The sequence below is a fragment of the Lepidochelys kempii genome, chromosome 10 (genome assembly GCF_965140265.1).
Source record: "Lepidochelys kempii isolate rLepKem1 chromosome 10, rLepKem1.hap2, whole genome shotgun sequence".
In the NCBI taxonomy this organism is placed as follows: Eukaryota; Metazoa; Chordata; order Testudines; family Cheloniidae; genus Lepidochelys; species Lepidochelys kempii.
The window spans coordinates 42,158,482-42,174,219 of NC_133265.1; the positions used below are offsets into that span (position 1 = coordinate 42,158,482).

The 15,738-nt window shown below is 44.8% G+C and overlaps 1 protein-coding gene across 12 annotated transcripts in view; it reads right to left on the minus strand.

Annotated features, from left to right (window-relative positions):
* Positions 1 to 308: 308 nt before the first annotated feature.
* NEO1 (neogenin 1) overlaps positions 309 to 15,738 on the minus strand; it is a 516,517-nt gene continuing 501,087 nt past the window's right edge. For 10 of the 12 annotated variants that reach the window (XM_073363103.1, XM_073363101.1, XM_073363098.1 and 7 more), the window contains 4 exons: positions 9,288 to 9,446; positions 6,262 to 6,519; positions 4,742 to 4,878; positions 309 to 3,226 (listed from right to left, as the gene is read on the minus strand). In XM_073363103.1, the coding sequence (XP_073219204.1) occupies positions 3,143 to 3,226; positions 4,742 to 4,878; positions 6,262 to 6,519; positions 9,288 to 9,446 (638 nt within the window). In that variant the 3' untranslated portion in view covers positions 309 to 3,142. The remainder of the gene's footprint in view (positions 3,227 to 4,741; positions 4,879 to 6,261; positions 6,520 to 9,287; positions 9,447 to 15,738) is intronic. The other 2 variants (XM_073363105.1, XM_073363104.1) reach the window with 1 other exon arrangement.

The following is a 15,738-nucleotide window of genomic DNA, read 5'->3' on the forward strand; positions in this document are numbered from 1 at the left end:
CCTCCCCTTTCTCAGCTCTTCCCTGGAGTGGGGTGAAAGGGGTTGAGGGTACCCCCCAGGAAAGCATTCCCAAGTGTGCCTTCCTGGGCTCTCAAAGGGGTTCTGCACTTGGGTGGTGGCAGCATCTATCAATCCAAGGTCAGAGAGAAGCTGTAAGCTGGGGAGTTTAATACAAGCCTGGAGTGGCCACTATTAATTTTTAGAATCCTTGCAGGCCCCCACCTTCTGCACTCGACGTGCCAGAGTGGGGAATTAGCCTTGACATATGGGAATGAACAAAGGGAACAAACTCTCCAAGCAGACCAGAATTTGATTGGATTAAAAAAGTGTATTGGATATCCAATACTAAATAATAAACATGAAGTTATTAAAAAAGCCATAGAGTATACAGCAAATACTACAGAAAAGCAAAAAAAACCCCAACCAATCAAAATTGTACAGAAAGGTAGAATTCTACAGCAGTCCTCAAAATTCTCCTACATCAGAATCATAAAACCATATACAGGGTTGGTTTGTTTTTTCCCAAATCCTTCTGAAGGAAGCTGCCATTTAACAGCCTAACGATGACACTACAAGATATACAATGTTCCAAATTCAAAATCACAGGATATGTAAGAAAACGTAGCGTTAAAATGTGAAAAAGTGCAATACAGATTGTACACTGATTTGAATGTTTTTTTAGTTTAACCTTAAAAACCAACAACTTTGAACAGTTGTTTTATCAGTAAAAATACTAGCCCCCACCCCAAATTCAATGGCAATATTAACATTCCCTGTGTTTTACATAAGTAATATTCACAAAGACCCACCAACTAAGAATATTGAGTACAAATGATGGTACACTTTGGGTATAGGTCAGAGGAAAACATACACAACCCTTACAAGCAACATGTGAATCCAAGTGTGTGTGTTTTGTTCATTAAATACAAGATCTGTAGCTTATTTTGTCCTGAATTGTATTGACAAAGGCCTGAACATCTATTTTCAGGTGGCCCGGGGTGCTCAAACGTTGCACTTTTCACCAACTTTCCCCCCCGTCCCAATAATAAATAATACCAGCAAACCCGCTGGAAATGGCAACACACAAGGAGTCCAGGAAAAGAAAGGAAGTCAAATCCCAAATAAGTCCCAGCTACTTTCCAGGATGATTCATTGCTTCCCTTCTCAGCGTCAGGAACCAAACCATTGGCCTAGAGGGTCAGCTTTTAATCCAATGGATAGAAGAAAAAGAAAATGCAGCCTTATTGCTTTCTTTATTACATAAATCCTAATGTTTCCTGCTCTGAGAGGTGCAAGTGTCCCCAGAGAGCCAGTCTGTGCCCACTGGAAGTGCTATTTGCCTCACCTCTCCTATCATTAACCTGTGTTGGCAGAATAGATTTTCCACATAAAGCCATCAGTAAGTTCTTGTTTTCCTTTCTTCAAAAAAGGGTGTATATGAGTTCCATGGGAAGCTGAGATTTCATCAAACACTACTCCTCAGGCCAGTCACCATTGCCGCATGTGGCACGGCCAAGCATGCTGGTGTACCACATGGCAGCAAGTGTGCAAGTAGGAAAAAGAAGATGCTTCCCTTGCCCCACAGCCCTTCTCCTCATGCAGGAATTCCCTTTTAACTTCCCTCCTCCGCGCAGAGAGATCTGTGAACAGCACCTGAGTCATTAACACTGATTTTTCAACGGGTTTTAAACATGTAGAAAAATACATTTTGCCTTGACTGCAGTTGAACATTTAAGATTCTTTTCAAAGCACTGTTTAAATGGCCGGGGACAGCAAAACTACGCTAGGGTTGATCTAGCTGAAAGGGCCGGGGGTGGGTGGGTGGAGGTTAATCTAGTTAAAAAATCCTATGGGTGGGGTTTGATTGTTTCCAAAGGCCTGCTATCCTACTGGATTATAAGAGCTCCACCTTTCTCTGCTTCAGGATATGCCAGCACTTAAACCCTAGATTTAAGTACCATAGCAGCGGAGAAGCGTTGTGCAAACTGTGCACTGCTGACTGCTGTATGTTCTAAGAGCTGAAATAATGCTCAATTTGCGCTTAAACGTTTTAAGATCTGTAGGATCTTTAAAATTATAGCTAACAATAAATCCAAGCACTGTTGCCAAAATAAACTGTGATGTCATCTGTACATATGAATCCTACTGTATAAGAGGAACTTTTAAAAAATGGTTCTAAATGACACTCCCACTGCAATTTAATAAGCAGAGATATAATTAAGTTATAAGAAAGGACATAACAGAAGATGCTTTCATTTTCTTCAGTCTTTTAGTGAACATATGAAGACTGGAAAACAACAATAAGGAAACCTCCCATTAGCCCCTGGCTCCCCTCCCCCTTCCCCATTTACTTTTCCCCCATCAAAGTATTGAAACTGCACAAAAAGCGACAAACAGGTCTTTCAATGTTACATTTCAATTCAAACAGATTTGTAATCTCACAGTGATGAGAGGAGAAAGTCAGGCTTTTAATAATTATAATATAAAAATAATAAAAGAGCTTACAAATAGCAATGCAGCATCCCAAATGGCCATGGATTAACTGCTGGAAGGGGATGTAATTATATGCAGAATAAAAACAAAAACAAAACAGAATACCCCACACTGGCAATGAATTTCCATACACAATAGAACAAGCAGTCAAACGTCAGCCTAGACTGTGGAAAACAACAATGCTTTTCTTTTTTTTTCAGATTACACAATTTTTTTCCTTTTTATAAAAAAAGATAAAATAAAATAAAAACACACAAATAAAATTGTACATAAATGCGAATGTCCAACACTGAAAAGGCAGGGCAATCACACCACTGAGACAAAACCTGACCAGAAAAAGAATGTAAAGTCCATTTGATTTTTTTTTTTCTTCTTGCCTGGACACTAGATTTCACCTGATGTGTCCCATCCTGCATGGTTTCAGCAGGCAAACAAGACTTCAACTTGGCAATGACTTTGTTTCAGGACGAGGAGGAGAAAAGTCATCCTTTTTAACCAGCATTAGCATTAATGCACCAGTTGGTTTGTTTGCTTTCTACATCTGCTCTCATGTGCTGTCCCTCTCTTTCTCTGTACAATTCCTTGTGTTCCAAGGCTGAGTTCCAAGACTTGTAAAACTGGATTTGGAGTCATGTCCTGGTGAAGGTGTTCATGCTGTAGTGATGGCATTAAGGTCCTTCATTAGTCCTTCCAGGTGGGCCATCTCTTTGGTCAGCTCATCCGGTTCATAGTTCTGCAGGAGATTTAAGAGGGTTACTGGACAAGATGAGCTGTGCTCTTTAAGGAAGAGTGGGAGGAAGCATGATCAATGACTCTGGTATACAATAGGACTATAAATCATGTTTAGCAAAGCCAAGTTTTGATGGTTATGTGACTGCACAAATTGAAACCACCAACAATTTTTCAAATTCTGAAATTTTGCAAAAGTGATGAAAGGGGTAAGAAACTGATGGGCAAAGGGTGCACCAGAATTGGGCATGCAAACAAAACCACAACAAAACATACAGAAATCAAACCAAAAAGGGTGAATTATTGACAAATAGAGTGTGATAGAGAAAAAACACAGAGAAAGTGGAAAAAGAGAAGAAAAACAGAAATTTCAAATTAAACATTTTCTGCACCCACAACACTAAGTACATCAAAGACAATGATTTGAAGCAGTGCTGTGGTAGCATCAGTTACAAAGGATTTTTAGCTGTCATTTTCAAAGCTGGCTGCCTAGTTAGACTGCTTACTTACTAAAAAAAAAAAAAAAAAAAAAAAAAAAAAAGATGCTGAGCGGTTTGTAGCTCCCACAGCCCTCAATGAGAGCAAGGGTTGCTCAACATCTTTGAAAATCAAGCCACTCATTCAGGAGCCTAAATAAGGATTTAGGGTCACAGGTTTAAGTGTTTTGACTTTAATCCTCAACTATCCCCTTTTGTCACCCCCACTCTTCATCCTGGGGATGTAACACGATTGTGCTGCATGGGATTTCTAGTAACAGTTAAATCCAGGCACAGCCTTCTTTCACAACAACTGTAGGGAAATCAAATGCCAACTTGGGCAAGGTCATAGCATGTGAAGCAGCAGTGGCTTTCCAGGAAAGCAAACAATGCTTGCTGGGGCTTCCCACTCTAGTCAGTAATTCTTTGGCACATACAGTCCAGTGCAGAAGTCTAACATAGCTCCTCTTTACCCTGCTCCTCTTTTCATCAAGACAGGTTAGGGGAAAGCCAGAGGCTTGGACAGCTCCTCGTCCTCAGCTAACTGTGCTGGAAGGGAACAACGTTATTGCACGTTCACGTAACTGAGAGGTTTGTTAACTTGAGGTTCTGCTGAACTTGGTAAAATTGTCAATCCCTGCTCAGGAAGGCTCCTGGAGTGGAACAAAGGGAGTAGTGCACATCGAGGCAGAAGTATACTGACAGAGCATTACCATAAGCTTGGCTCTAACTATTAGGCCTTAAACTTAAGTACTAAGTCCTTAACTTCACCACAAAATATAAAAGGAGTTAGCCCTGGGTGAGACTTTCAAAGGCATAAAAGACAGTTCAGAGCCCAACTCCCACTGATTGTCGATGGGTGTTCTAGTCTAGTCTATATAAGTTCTTACACCTGGAGTGCCTGACCTGGGTGCCTAACTGTCCTTTATGCCTTTGAAATCGTCTCCCTTATGGTTAGCATTACTATAATGCTCTCTGCGGGCATCCAGGGAAGTTTGTCATGCTGTGGTAAGTGCTGCCAAGAAAGCTGTAAATACACTTACACTTTCTGAGTCCTCAAGCATCCTGGTGGTCTCCTGCACATCAGGGGCGCTGGGCACTACCACTGGCATAGGCGGTCGAGTTCTCCCTAAAGTCCCGATCGACGCAGTCTTCACCGAGTGAACTGGATGGTTAGAAGCTTAAAACAAAAATGTTACATACTCTTAGCTGTGTTCCCTCTAATTTTTCCCACCCATCTGTGGAATGAATTTTGTTATGTGCACCAATATGGAGGTGATATGTGACACATCACCTTCATATTGGTGCACATAACAAAATGCATGTGGTGGGGGTGGGGCCAAGAGGTTTGGAGTGTGGGAGGGGGCTCAGGGCTGGTGCAGAGGGTTGGGGTACAGGGGTGTGGGCTCTGGGGTTGGGCCAAGGATGAGGGGCTCAGGGCTGGGGCAGAGGGTTCAGTGTGTGAGGGCGGCTGGGGGTGTGGGCTCTGGGGTTGGGCCAGGGATGAGGGGCTCAGGGCTGGGGCAGAGGGTTGAGTGCAGGGGGTGAGAGCTCCGGCTGGGGGTGCGGGCTCCGGGGTGGGGCTGGGGGTGAGGGGTTTGGGGTGCAGGAGGGTGCTCTGGGGCTACGGCAGGGAGAGAAAAGACTCCCCTCAGCGCTCTCTCCCCACAGCAGCATCTGGGCTGGGGTGGAGAGGTGCCTCTATCTGCCTCTGGGGTTGGGGCTGCAGGATAGGTGCCCCTGCCCCAATCACAGCAAGTCCAGGCCGGGGGAGGGCTGCCCTGGCCACGCCTGGGTCCAGGCTGCTCTGGGGCTGGCCCGGGCTGCACTGCCCCAGCCAATCTGGTCACGCCGCCCCAGCTGTGGAAGGTCCGGGCCGCAGGCTGAGTTGGGGCCAGGGGAGGGACACCCCTCTGATGGCAGGTTGGGGGCCGGGCTAGGTGGGGATTCTCCGAGCGCCTGTGTGGCGCTAAATAGGCTACTGCGTGGTCGCGCAATTTACAGGGAACTTAGACTCTTAGCCATAATTTCCCTGTCCAGACGGAGAAAGTGGTTATGGGAATGTCAGAAGCATTGCCACAGTGCAGAGAATGCTCTTGAATTGGCCAGATCAAAAGGGTTCTATCAGAATAAAACTTCTTTTCCAGTGGGTTAGAACTAATGCTTCAAATTAACGAACGCTGGAGTTGAACATCCCTTTGGATTGTCCAAATACTTGAAGATTTAGTTTTCAAGGACAGCAATAAACTTCATGTATGAAATTCAGCCCAGTCTGAAATCTTACTACCTCTCTTTGGCTGTCAGGTGTAATCTTTCCCAAATGACTCCTCCTGGCGCATGATGTGCTTGCTTTTAGACAATGGTGGGCCCCAAACCAAAATGGAGTCACATGTGCTAACTTTTCCTTAACACAAAAGCAACTCCTCATTTTCCTCTCCCTCCCTCATCTATCTCCGCTGACAACTCCACTATTTGTTACTCTATCCTCCTCCATGTGCAGGATATGCACTGTGATTCTCAGAGCTATACCATGTCATTTATCCTTCCACCCCACCCTGCTCACCTTGCTGCGTCAATAATGGTGTGCTTGGCAATGCAGGGTCATATGTGGAACCTGTGGGTGGAACTGCTGGCACTGCAAAGCTCTTCAGAGGGTGAGAGGGACGAACGTGGGCAGTAGGGAGACTTTGACCTGAATCCTCCTCCTGCGCATTGGCCAGATAAGATGCTGTGGCACTTTCTGGATCTTGATGGTCAGCACAACATGTCTGAGATGAGGAAGCCGGCATGGTGTCTGTGCTTGGTGTATTTCGAACAGATTCTACAATGGGAAAGTAAAAATGGGTCTTATTTTCTTCCATGGAAGTTTTCCCTCTTTTCAGCTAGGCTATTAAATATTTCCTTTTGCAGTGTCCCAATAGCCACATGGGACCAAAGCAGGAGTCTCTACCAAGCGCTTTTCCTGAAGATCTTGGTTAAAGCTAGGGAACTGATTCACGCATCAACAATCCCCTGAGCACTTAACATCCAATACTATGTAACTGCCCTGTTTTAAGAAGTAAGTCCATAAAAATTTCACAAGACAAAAAAACAAACAAACCCCAAATCAAAAAAACCAGCCATCCCATGACAATGCAAGCTTCGGCACAAAAGGAGGTCACAGCTGACCAGATGTTTTGCTGTCCTACAAGGTTTCTGCAGCTTATTTTCAGGCAAATAAGAAACACAAGGGGAAAAACAAAATCACCGCTAATTCATATATAGATTTGGTCTATGATACTGGTCTAACAACAGTATGTCTCAAACCTTAATATCTAAAAATGTGTATCCCATTCACATTTCCACATTGCATAACCACAAATGACTTCTTCTCCACACTCATCCTAATGTTACCTATGTGCACTTCAATTCTTCTCTGTCTTTTTTTCTAGGTTACTGTGCCTAAATAGGATGTAGCAATCAAGATATAATATGCCAAGTTGTGGTCAGTCGACTATTAAAGAAGAGTTCATTTTAGTACACAGCTCCAAAGGGAAAGCATGATCAGCCCAATACCTAAGCAATCAATATGGTGCATCATAAAGTCACCATGAAATTCTGTATCATCATCAGCTTTTGTTTAAGAAATAAACAGCATGTGATGCACATCTTAATTCTAATTTGAGACTAGAACACTCCACAACTTTATAACTACTACAAATATCTACCTGTTTATGTATCACCAATCATTGCGATACATAGATGAAACCAAAATCTTCTGCAGGATCATGAAGGCAGGGCAATGAAAGGGAATCTTGTATTTTTATGGTATCTCTATCTGACCTACTCTGTGCACAAGAAAATATCTTGGCTGCAAGAGCTGCTACTTCCATAATCATCTGAATAGTACAAAAAACAAACAAGCAATACCTTCTACTACAACACAATCCTTCATCTGCATATTAGCAACTTCATGAGGTATTTGAAGCTTTGTCTATGAACTGAGACATTCCAAGTCTCAGAAAACAACCATACAAGCATCATTGTTGCCTATGATACCTTATTAGGATTCAGAATCTAACAACAGACTAAAGTAGAGGTGGGCAAACTACAGCTCGTGGGCTACATCCAGCCTGCGGGACGGTCCTGCACAGCCCCTGAGCTCCCCACCAGGGAGATTAGCCCCGGCCCCTCCCCCGCTGTCCCCTCTTCCCCTCAGCCATGGGCGCAGTGCAGCTTGCGCCCGCCTACCTGCCAGGTTTTCCAGTAAGCCTGTCTTGCCGCTCTGAGTGGCATGGTAAGGGGGCGGGAGGGGTTGGATAAGGGGCAGGAGGTCCCAGGGTGGAGGACAGGCAGGGGGTGGTTGGATGGGGCAGAGGCTCGGGGGAGTGTGTGGGGGGGGGCTATCAGGAGACAGGGAGGAGGGGGGGTTGGAGTCCTGGGGGGGCAGTTAGGGGACAAGGAGTAGGGGGGTTAGATGGGTTGGGGGGGCTGTCAGGGGGCAGGGATGTGGATAGGGATCGGAGAAGTCAGGGGATGGGGGGGGGTTGGATAGGGGGTGGGGTCCTGGGGGGGGCACAGTTAGGGGCAGGGGGTCCCGGGAGGGGGCGGTCAGGAGACAAGGAGCAGGGGGTTTGGATGGGTTGGGAGATCTGAGGGGGGCAGATAGGGGGCGGGGGCCAGGCTGTTTGTGGAGACACAGCCTTCCCTACCCAGCCTTCCATACAGTTTTTCAACCCCAGTGTGGCCCTCGGGCCAAAATGTTTGCCCACCCCTGGACTGGAGGCATTGCATTCATTGTATCCTAAGAAGTTTAACTATTTGTGATTCCTACAGCATACACAGCAATGTTGCCTAGATATTTCTCATAGCACTGGCTGCTTTAATAGGAATACTGCAAGACTTGTACTTACACACCACTGTGCCTGAAGCTTAAAAACATTATGTAGGAAAGATCAAGATTTTTTTGTTGTTGTTTTAACACAACCAATCAGGGAAGTTATTAATGTTCTCTAAGTGTGCACAAATTAAATGTAAACAGGGTTTTAGATTCTATAGGTGCTAAAAAAGGACACTATCCGATATCTCAGGCTCAACATTTGACCCAAGCAAAATTCAGATAATTGGGGCAAAATCTTCATAAGTACAAAGGGGATTTTGTTCATTCTTAACTCATCACTGCATTACTGGGAAATAAAAATAAAGCTGATAACTCTTCTGTTCCATTTCTGGGTCTTCAGTAGGAATGAACTAGCAAACACTATTCCCAGAGATGGGCTCTCAGTGCTGAATTGGTTATACAAAGCACACTGCTCACTGTGATGAGATGTGGTGCAAGTTAAGCTGCAGCTGCCAAGCAAAAAACCCAAACATGTTCATTTTAGTTTCAGTCAGACAATGAGTCTCCTTGTTTTGACATATGGAAAGGAAAAAATATCAGTAGGCACAGGGTATGCTATTTTCTCACTTCTAAGGAGACCATAAGAGCAATGGGGACTGATCAGAGTAAACTACTAAAGATGACTTGAGGGTTTTCCTTGGAACTTTGCTTTCCACATTTTGTGAATAGTTCCCTTTCAAATGAATGCTACCTGGTCATTCATCTCTCACCTGTGGAATTGGCCCTGTCTGAATTGGACATGGACGTGCCAATCGGCCAAGGGTTGACCTGATGATGGTGATAGCTGCGAGTTGGAGAAGCGAGGCTGCCGGAGTGGAAATGATGGTGAGGGTTATCGAGTGAATGGATGGGATGAGCGCTAATCACAGCTGTGAATGGACACAAGACAGAAAAAACGCTTAACATACTGACAAGCACGCACACATACAGAAATGCACTGCACCCCTCCCTTCTCCCTCAACGGCACAGTACAAGGTAGCCAGCCATTCATCAGATTCAGAAAGGAATCAAGTGGACTTATTTTAACATCAAATTCCCGCTCTACCCCCTACTATAAAAAAAAACCACCCTCCCGACATCAGTCTTCTCATCATTTTTCTTATGCTGAAAGAACACACCACCTGGTCACCTGCTTTCACCGAGAGGCCTCTTGAGAACATGAGGATCAGCTCCTTTTAGAGCTTTCCTGTATGACTCTAGGATGTAAACTTCACACCTAATAAGGGGAATGGAAATGTGAACTCAAACTGTGAAAACCATTTCAGTCTGAGAGAATTTAATTTTCCAACAAGCATGAACAAGTATTACAGTATCTTTGGTTAATTAAATAATGCTAGACAGATGGTGAGACGCACAGGATGAGATGCAAAAGATTTATTCATGCCTTCTGCTCAGAATCAGCAGAATTCTCATCCAATACATTCAAATTGGAGGCCTTTTTTTCTCTCCACACTTTTCTTTCTGCCTGAGAGGTATGAATACTTGAATTTCTCAAGAGAGCAGCATTTGTATATCTTACATTCTCCTCAACTTGTGGCAGTGACATTAACAGCAAAGCAAGGGTTTCTACAACTGCAAGTTCACACTACATTCCAGAATTTGGAGGGCTGTCTTACACAGAATTTGGTTCTTATGCTAAACTCAAACACTAGATTACTCAAGAAATGGCCCAAAAGAAAGTTGGAGGGATATGCTGAAGGTTAGGCCTCATTGCTAGCCCCATAGTTAAAGAATAAGAAAACTGCAGTCGGTTACTTACCCAAACATGAAGTTGCCCAGACCTATTGCCTCTAAAACTCCCCTGTTAGAAGTCACACACCATGTGAATCCAGAATCTTTTCATAGAATCATAGAATATCAGGGTTGGAAGGGACCTCAGGAGGTCATCTAGTCCAACCCCCTGCTCAAAGCAGGACCAAGCCCCAATTTTTGCCCCAGGATCCCAAATGGCCCCCTCAAGGATTGAACTCACAACCCTGGGTTTAGCAGGCCAATGCTCAAACCACTGAGCTATCCCCACCCCCAAAGTAGTTGGGAGTAAAGTAGTAGTTTTAAAGTAGTTGGTACAGCTAGGGCCTCCTGCCTCACTGCATGCAAGTTTGTACACAAAGTTTGGTTAAAAAGAATGAAACCCCTGCTCCCTCCATTCCTATTCACCTGTTTGGATAACAGTCTCTGAGGTGGGGAGGGTGTGAATTTGTGGAGGCAATGTATTCAGAGATCTGCAGTAAAAGGGAGATCTTACCTGGCTGAGATTATAGCAGTCACAAAAACCATGGGGCATCTATCATGTCATCAAATTGGGAAGCACAAACTATCACTATAAATTGTAGCTATTTCAACTTGTAGAAAAAAAACTCCCATCGACAACTCTGGGCGCTTTCACAATGATTACAAATACACATCTCAAAAATGATGCATTATAAGATAACAGATGGGGCACATAAATAAACAGCTGTCAATTAACATCAAAAGTCCTACACTTTCCATTGCACTCCCTTCCCAAATGTCTGAGGGGAAAAATGGATTTGCAGTGTTTCTGGAGAGTTAACCAATTGGAACTGGTAACCAAGAATGAGTTCCATGTTGAGGGACAATCCCAGAGAACACCCTGCTAATGCCCATCACATGTTTAAATGAATTGGACTCCAGTTTGAATGCAGATTTGTCAGATTCCCAGACCCTAAACCATCTGCAGGTTTGTGAGTTAAAACCAACACCTTAAATGAACAAGCAGCTAACAAAGATCATGGTGCAGGGGCTAATTTTGAAGACTCAAAACTACAGTCTTAGAAATTAGATAAACAGTCTCCAGAAGGACAGGAAAAAGGGGCACAAACTGATAACAATGGTTCTGTAGGACCCTTTAAAATTTTTGTTTTGCAGTAGCCAGCACCAGAGGAGCTAAGAACAGCTGCCTTCGGACATGCCTGAGGCTGCTAATACAACTGCAGCTGCCAACAACTTTGATGAGACTGGTTTTGTGAGCGACAATGCTGGGAGAAGGCTAGAGCCTGGGCAGTAGCCCCTCAGCTGTTCTCTATTATCCGAGTTGATGAAAGTGGTTCCTGTGAAAAAACACCTTCAAAGCCCCTTGAGATGGTGCCAGGTTCCATCAGCTTAGGCAATCCCCCCTTCCCCACCTTTCACTAAACCAAACAGACAGCAGCTTCTAGAACCAGACTTTTTACTCTAGATTTCCCCCAGCTCAAGTAATGCCATCCAATTACCCTAATTACTGACTGATCTCTATTTAACTGTATTTAAAAATTAACCGAAAAAGAGCCCAAGGAAGAGACCTGCAGGCACAGACCAAGACACTCCAAGTGATGCTCAGCACTCAATGTGGTGGTAGAAGGAACTCAGACAGTTATATCATCTCTGGCATCTGATGTTTGATGAATCAATGGGGTGCTTATCCAGTGTCTTTGGGCTTTCAAGAGGGTTCCAGGAGCCAAAGCACCGGTCGTGGTCACAGGGTGACAATAACCCTCTAAGAGGACACAGGGCCAGTGCACCTGTGTCTCCTGAGCCCACTTATACTGGGCTTAAAAGAGGGCATCTGGGACCGAGAGGGAAGAGAGACCCAGCAAGTGAAGGTTGCCTTAGAACACAGACTGAGTCAGTTAGAAAAGAGGGCGGCGAGAGCTGCCAGAGCCAGGTAACTGTAGGAGGTTCCTGGCAGAAGACTGAAGATATGAGAGCAGCAAGAGAGGTTTGCTGGTTGGCACCCCAAGCCAGAGAGCTAGGGCCAAAGAGGCTGAAGGCCAGGGAGCAGCAGAGGGAGGTGCCTGCTGGCTCTATGCTGGAGAGCTGAAGCAGAGGGCCACAGAGAGCAGAAGGGGTGAGCAGCAGAGAAGCTTTCTTGCTGCTACCTGCATGCCTGAGAGGTGGACACAGAGGAACAGTGAGGGATGCTCTGAGAAGAGCAGGGTTGCACTCCAGCTGGAAGGGTTGGGGTGGCTGTCCTGTTAGCGGGATAGAAGAGGACTCACAAAGAGTCTGGATGTGACTGAAGGTCCCAGTGCATGGGATGGGGGAGAGCATCTTGGGGTTTTAATGACTACTTGCACTGGGGTGATACACTGAACTATGTGGTTGGACCTTTGCACAATGTATTTATAGCAAACCGGCCCCCAGGAGTGTTGTTATTTAAGTGAGAGGGCCTGAAGTGGAGTTACTGGTAATTCTGAAAGGGGAAACTGAGGCAGATGCGCCTATCATGCTGGGGCCTACCAAAAGTGTGTGCTCCAGGTGGAGCCACCCTCTTACAGGCACCATCCCAGAAATGGGAATGTACAGAGGCCGTCTAAGACAGTGGTCCCCAAACGTCTTACCTCGCACCCCACCCTTATCCCTGTCCGTTCCCCCCTCCCCACAGACCTGGGAGCAGGGCCGTGGCTCTGGGAGGATGGGACACAGATAGGGGTAAGGCGGCTGAGGCTGGGGCCACAGCTGGGGGTGGGAGCAGCCCCTTGGCCAGGGGTGAAGGCCTGCAGATGCGGCCAGGCACAGAGCCCTGGGTGTGGGGTGGACAGCTGGGACCCTGGGTGCGGAGCTGGTAGCCACAGCCAGGAGCAGATCCTTGGGTGTGGGGCCATCAGCCAGTGCCAGGGACAGGAGCAGAGTTGGGCAGTGGCTCCCTCCCTGCCCCCTGTGGGGGCTGGTATAGGCCCCAGCCGCGCCCCCCCCCAAATGTTACTCTGTGCCCCCGGGGCACGCCCCCCACAAATGGAAGACCTCTGCTCTAAGAAGAGCAAGGCTCTTGCCATACAGGCTTTGAGATGCTTTCCTGAGAGAAGCTGCCTGCACTGTGAGGATGCATTTTAGTTGCGGTTTCTTCTCAGTGTGGACAGGGTGTCCTTTTTGAAAATACAAGGATGGATTCTTTCAATGAAATACCAAAAGATAAACCATTTCTTCTGCACTCTCTGGGGGAAGCTTGAAGCTCCGGGTCAGAATGCTATCTGCAGCCAATGCAGCTGATATCGCTGCAGTGTCAGTCTCACCAGAGAGAGTATCTGAACACAAACATGTTTGAGTCTTACCCTAATTAAATTTTTAATTGTCTACAAACTCAGATCCTGGTTGCTGGAGGCTCTTGTAACTGTTGTTTAATAAAACAGACATCTAAGCCAAAAGAAAAGTCATAAGGAAAATCTTCAAGATGCTCTTGAGGAACCAGATGAGATCACATATCTCCTTGACATTCAGTACATCATGTTAACCTGCCACCCAGACAGCTGTATTAGTGGTAGATTCTTACTTCATCACAGACACATGCTGCTCATAGCTCACATTTCTGGGCAATGAGGTCTCTCATTAAAAAGAACACAACGTATGCCAGTCAAGTGAACAGTAAGTTTGATCTCGCAAAAGATTCAATGTTCCTTGCAAAAATAATGCCACACACATTTATTTCTGTCAGCATCGTGAACTGGATACTGCCAACTCCCTAGAATACTTACTGCTACAGTAGGAGACCAAATCCTTCCATTAAGAACATAAGAACGGCCATACTGGGTGAGACCGAAGGTCCATCTAGCCCAGTATCCTGTCTTCTGACAGTGGCCAACTGTCAGGTGCCCCAGAGGGAACGAACAAGTGATCCATGCCCTGTTGCCCATTCCCAACCTCTGGCAAACAGAGGCTAGGAACACCATCCCTGACCATCCTGGCTAATAGCCATTGATGGACCTATCCTCCATTAATTTATTTAGTTCTTTTTTGAACACTGTTATAGTCTTGGCCTTTACAACATCCTCTGGTAAAGAGTTCCACAGGTTGACTGTGCGTTGTGTGAAGAAATACTTCCTTTTGTTTGTTTTAAAACTGCTGCCTATTAATTTCATTTGGTGACCCCTAGTTCTTATGTTATGAGAAGCAGTAAATAACACTTCCTTATTTACTTTCTCCACACCAGTCATGATTTTATAGATCTCTATCATATCCCCCCTTAGTCGACTCTTTTCCAAGCTGAAAAGTCCCAGTCTTATTAATCTCTCCTTATATGGAAGCCATTCCATAACCCTAATAATTTTTGTTGCCCTTTTCTGAACCTTTTCCAATTCCAATATAGCTTTTTTGAGATGGGGCAACCACACCTGCACGCAATATTCAAGATGGGGGCATACCATGGATTTATATAGAGGAAATATGATATTTTCTGTACTATTATCTATCCCTTTCTTAATGATTCTCAACATTCTGTTCGCTTTTCTGACTGCCGCTGCACACTGAGTGGATGTTTTCAGAGAACTAGCCTCAATGACTCCAAGATCTCTTTCTTGAGTGGTAACAGCTAATTTAGGTAACAGTTAATTACCTATACCATGTTACGGGCCTGATCATGCACACTGCTGAGCACCCTCTACATGCACTGAATTCAATGAGAGTGGAGGGCACTTAGCACCAGGCAGAAGATGCTCAGCATACTGTAGAATTGGATCCTACATGCCTTTATCTATAGGCTACTCTTGTTCCATACTAAAGGAATGCATTTTGTTTTGGAAAAGACTGCTTTCAATATCAAAAGAGTGCAAGGGAATGGGGGAATAGGTTTTTGGCATCTGAATTCATCAAAAAATCATATAAATCTAAATCCTTCGTCATCCTTACTGCACCTGACACCCTTCCTACACGGGATGGAGGAGAGCTTTCAGAATCAGACTCAAATGACTATAGGTTCCTCATAAGGCATCTATATTTAACAGCTTACACAATTTTTAAGTAACTACTCAGAGCACAGATGATTAGTATAAAATCTTGACGGTCTTTCTTCACTCTTTCCCTAATGTATGTAAAACAGGAAGAAATCAAGGAACATTGCACTGAGTAGTTAAAAAGAAACCAACAACCCAATTTGTCATTCTAAGAATTATAATCTTGTAAAAACCTTTGAGCATAGAAAGAAAGAGCAAGCTAAGAAATTCCGAAACAGAGCTATTGATGTCATCAGACTAGTTGGAAAAAGAAAGTGGGGGCCAGGGAATGTGAGAGTTCAAAATTATGTATTTTTATGTAATTAAACAAAGCACCAGAAGGTTGAAAGTTGAGATGTAAAGAACTGGCCACAACAACCTCTCTCAAAAATACTCAAGTATGGGTGCGATTACTTGGATATGTCGACCATAGAATTAAAGAAGCACAGGGCTAGAAGGG